Source organism: Bos javanicus, chromosome 29, assembly GCF_032452875.1.
Source record: "Bos javanicus breed banteng chromosome 29, ARS-OSU_banteng_1.0, whole genome shotgun sequence".
Lineage (NCBI taxonomy): Eukaryota > Metazoa > Chordata > Mammalia > Artiodactyla > Bovidae > Bos > Bos javanicus.
This window is the reverse complement of record NC_083896.1, coordinates 27,344,903-27,348,463: the sequence shown is the minus strand read 5'-3', so window position 1 is coordinate 27,348,463 and position 3,561 is coordinate 27,344,903. Positions and strand designations below refer to the sequence as shown.

At 39.3% G+C, this 3,561-nt stretch overlaps 1 protein-coding gene across 1 annotated transcript; it reads right to left on the bottom strand.

The window, feature by feature from the left end:
• Nucleotides 1–753: 753 nt before the first annotated feature.
• LOC133240955 (putative olfactory receptor 8G3) lies at nt 754–1,766 on the bottom strand. Its single transcript, XM_061405934.1, has one exon. It carries the CDS (start codon nt 1,687–1,689, stop codon nt 754–756), a length of 936 nt encoding a protein of 311 aa, XP_061261918.1. The 5' UTR covers nt 1,690–1,766.
• Nucleotides 1,767–3,561: the final 1,795 nt, after the last annotated feature.

Sequence of the window (3,561 nt, the reverse complement as noted above, 5' to 3'; positions counted from 1 at the left end):
CTTTAGTAAGACTCTGTTATAAGATTCTGCAGTAACTCTCCAACTGATTTTTTTTTCCCCTTTGATCAGGACAGGTTTGAAATATTTTAATTATTTCATTATATCAAATGAAACAAAAGTGATACTAGGATTGGATAGAGAGAAGAAAGCAGCACAGTCTTATAAGGAACTGTATATTAAAGTGTAGAAGAAAATTACTGGTAAGGCCTTAGACTTACCCACGTTTACTTGGGGCCAAGTATTTATATTTTGAGTAAAATCACGGGTCCTGGAGCCAGACATTCTAGATTCTTGTCATTTATTATGTTTGGGAACATGGACATTTACTGAAACTAAATAAGTGTCAGTTTATTCAGCTTTCAGAATAAAATAGCACCAGGGCTTGCCCTGAAAGAAAACTGTAAATGCTAAATGAAGTCATCTACTTTAAATTGCTGGGCTTTCTGCTTGATATTTTATACTATTTTAATCATGTATGCTATTATTTTATGATGATCATCATAGTTGTGGTTGTTTGTATCAAACTGGAGCTTCTTTAATTATTAGGAATCTGTGAGTTTATTCTTGTTATTTCTCCATACATAGTCACTGTAAAACAGTTTCAATGGAAGTGTCCCAGAGAGAATTTGGGAAAGGTATTATATGAGAAAATGATTCTGAATTTCCAAAAATTTTAACAATAAAACTAAAACATTGCCTATCTCAGCAAACCAAAGGCATATTTCTGATATGACACTATGACATTGAGTCTATTCATCTACATTTTCCACTCTCTAGAATTTTCTTCAGAGCAAATTTGACATCCTTATTCCGCAGACTGTAGATCAGAGGGTTTAGCATGGTTACAATGCAGGTATAAAACACAGAGGACACCTTCCCTTGATCCATAGAGCTCACAGATGAAGGCTTCAGGTACATGAATGCTGCAGATCCATAGAAAACAGCAACAGCTGAGATGTGGGAGCTGCATGTGCTGAAGGCTTTGGACCTGCCTTCAGTGGAGTGAATGTGAAGGATGGTAGAGAGAATGAAAATGTAGGAAGCAAGGATGGTTAAAACAGGAATCAGGACATTAAAAGCACTAAAGACTAGAGCCAATAATTCATTCATGGAGATGCTAGAACAGGATAGCTCCAAGAGTGGGAAGACATCACAGAAATAATGGTTAATCACATTGGCCTTGCAGAAATGGAGTCTCAACATAAAGCCTGTATGGATTGCAGATTCAATGATGCACAAAATACAAACTGTCACTGTGAGCTGGAAGCACCTATAACAAGACATGATGACATTGTAAAGCAAAGGGTTACAGATGGCAACATAGCGGTCATACGCCATTACAGCCAACATATAACATTCTGCAATAATAAAAACAATAAAGAAATAGAGCTGAGTCATACATTCAGGGTAAGAGATGACACTTTTCTCTGTCATAAAGTTCACCAGCATTTTAGGGGTAACGACAGTGGAATGACAGAAATCAATAAAGGACAAATTGGTGAGGAAATAGTACATGGGGGTGTGCAGGTGAGAACTGAGCCCTATCAGTGTGATCATGCCCAGGTTCCCCACCACTGTGACTGAGTAGATCCCTAGGAAGAAGACCAGAAGGGGAATCTGGAGCTCTGGTTTCTCTGTGAGCCCAGCGAGGATGAACTCAGTCACTGAGGAGTGATTTCCAGGGTCCATTTTCTTCTCAGCAGGTTCTAGGTTTAAAAATGAGAAAATGAGTGTACTTTTCTGTTAAGGTGTGTGAGAGACAGAGAGAGATATTTTTGGACATATGTATGTGCGTGTGTGTGCTGCAGAGAGTAATCCTGCTGAGATCATTGTTTATTGGTCATCAGAGGACATAGTGTGGGGATTTCTTTAGCATTTATTGCCATTCTAGGACGACTATGATTCTGGTTGAATTAGAATGCTATGCTAAGTCACTTCAGTCATGTCTGACTCTGTGCGACCCCATAGACAGCAGCCCACCAAGCTCCCCCGTCCCTGGGATTCCCCAGGCAAGAACACTGGAGTGGGTTGCCATTTCCTTCTCCAATGCATGAAAAGTGAAAAGTGAAAGTGAAGTAGCTCAGTCGTGTCTGACTCTTAGCGACCCCATGGATTGCAGCCTACCAGGCTCCTCCGTCCATGGGATTTTCCAGGCAAGAGTACTGGAGTGGGGTGCCATTGCCTTCTCCTGAATTAGAATAGAATTCATAAACTTCAAGAATTTTATAATTGAGATATTTCATAAAGTTTAAGAGAAACACTGATTTCTGGACTTTTAAAGTCAAACAAATTGAACATTTCTACTATTCATTTGAGCACTCTTCTTTACTCCAAATTTCTGGATTCCAACCTATTTCAAGTCAGCAGAATTTTACATCGAGGCCAAGATTTTAAGTTTTATAAGCATGAGCATGATATAGACACAACTTATCATCACTTCATATAGTCAAGTGGAACTGGATCTCATGATATGCTTGTCGGTAAGATGGAATTCCATGGGCTGGTCACTTTATGTCTAAGTCACTTCAGTCGTGTCCGACTCTGTGTGATCCCATAGATGGCAGCCCACCAGGCTCCCCCGTCCCTGGGATTCTCCAGGCAAGAACACTAGAGTGGTTTGCATTTTCCTTCTCCAATGCAGGTGTAAAAGAACATATCTGAACACAAAGGATATCTGTTGATTCAGGGATTCACCAATATGGTTGAGCATCACAGTCACATAGACAGAATACAATATTTATAAAAATAATGAGTGTAAAAATGTAAATATATTATAATTAAAACCACAAGTCCTGAATCATCATCCTTAACATTCTTTACTTCAGGGATATATTAATCTCTGTAGAACAGCTCTGAAATGATTTTTGTTTCTGTCTATTCTTTCACTTTCATGCATTGGAGGAGGAAATGGCAACCCACTCCAGTGTTCTTGCCTGGAGAATTCCAGGGACGGTGGAGCCTGGTGGGCTGCCATCTATGGGGTCGCACAGAGTTGTACACGACTGAAGCGACTTAGCAGTAGCAGCTGTTCTTCAGAAGATTGCCTCTACAGCTTTAAATAATTCATAAATCTTGGTACTTCCAGAATTATCAACCATGAGCATTTTATCAAATTTCTATTTTATTATCTATGTTGTTACTTTAGTTAACTTGCTGGCATATCGAGTGCAGCAATTTCACAGCATCATCTTTCAGGATTTGAAATAGCTCAACTGGAACTCCATCACTTCCACTAGCTGTGTTTGTAGTGATGCTTCCTAAGGCCCACTTGACTTCGCATTCCAGGATGTCTGGCTCTAGGTGAGTGATCATACCATTGTGATTATCTGGGTCATGAAGATCTTTTTTGCATAGTTCTTCTGTGTATTGTTGCCACCTCTTGTTAATATCTTCTGCTTCTGTTAGGTCCATACAATTTCTGTCCTTTATTGTGCCCATCTTTGCATGAAATGTTCCCTTGGTATCTCTAATTTTCTTAAAGAGATCTCTAGTCTTTCTCATTCTATTGTTTTCCTCTATATCTTTGCATTGATCACTGAGGAAGGCTTTCTTATCTCTCCT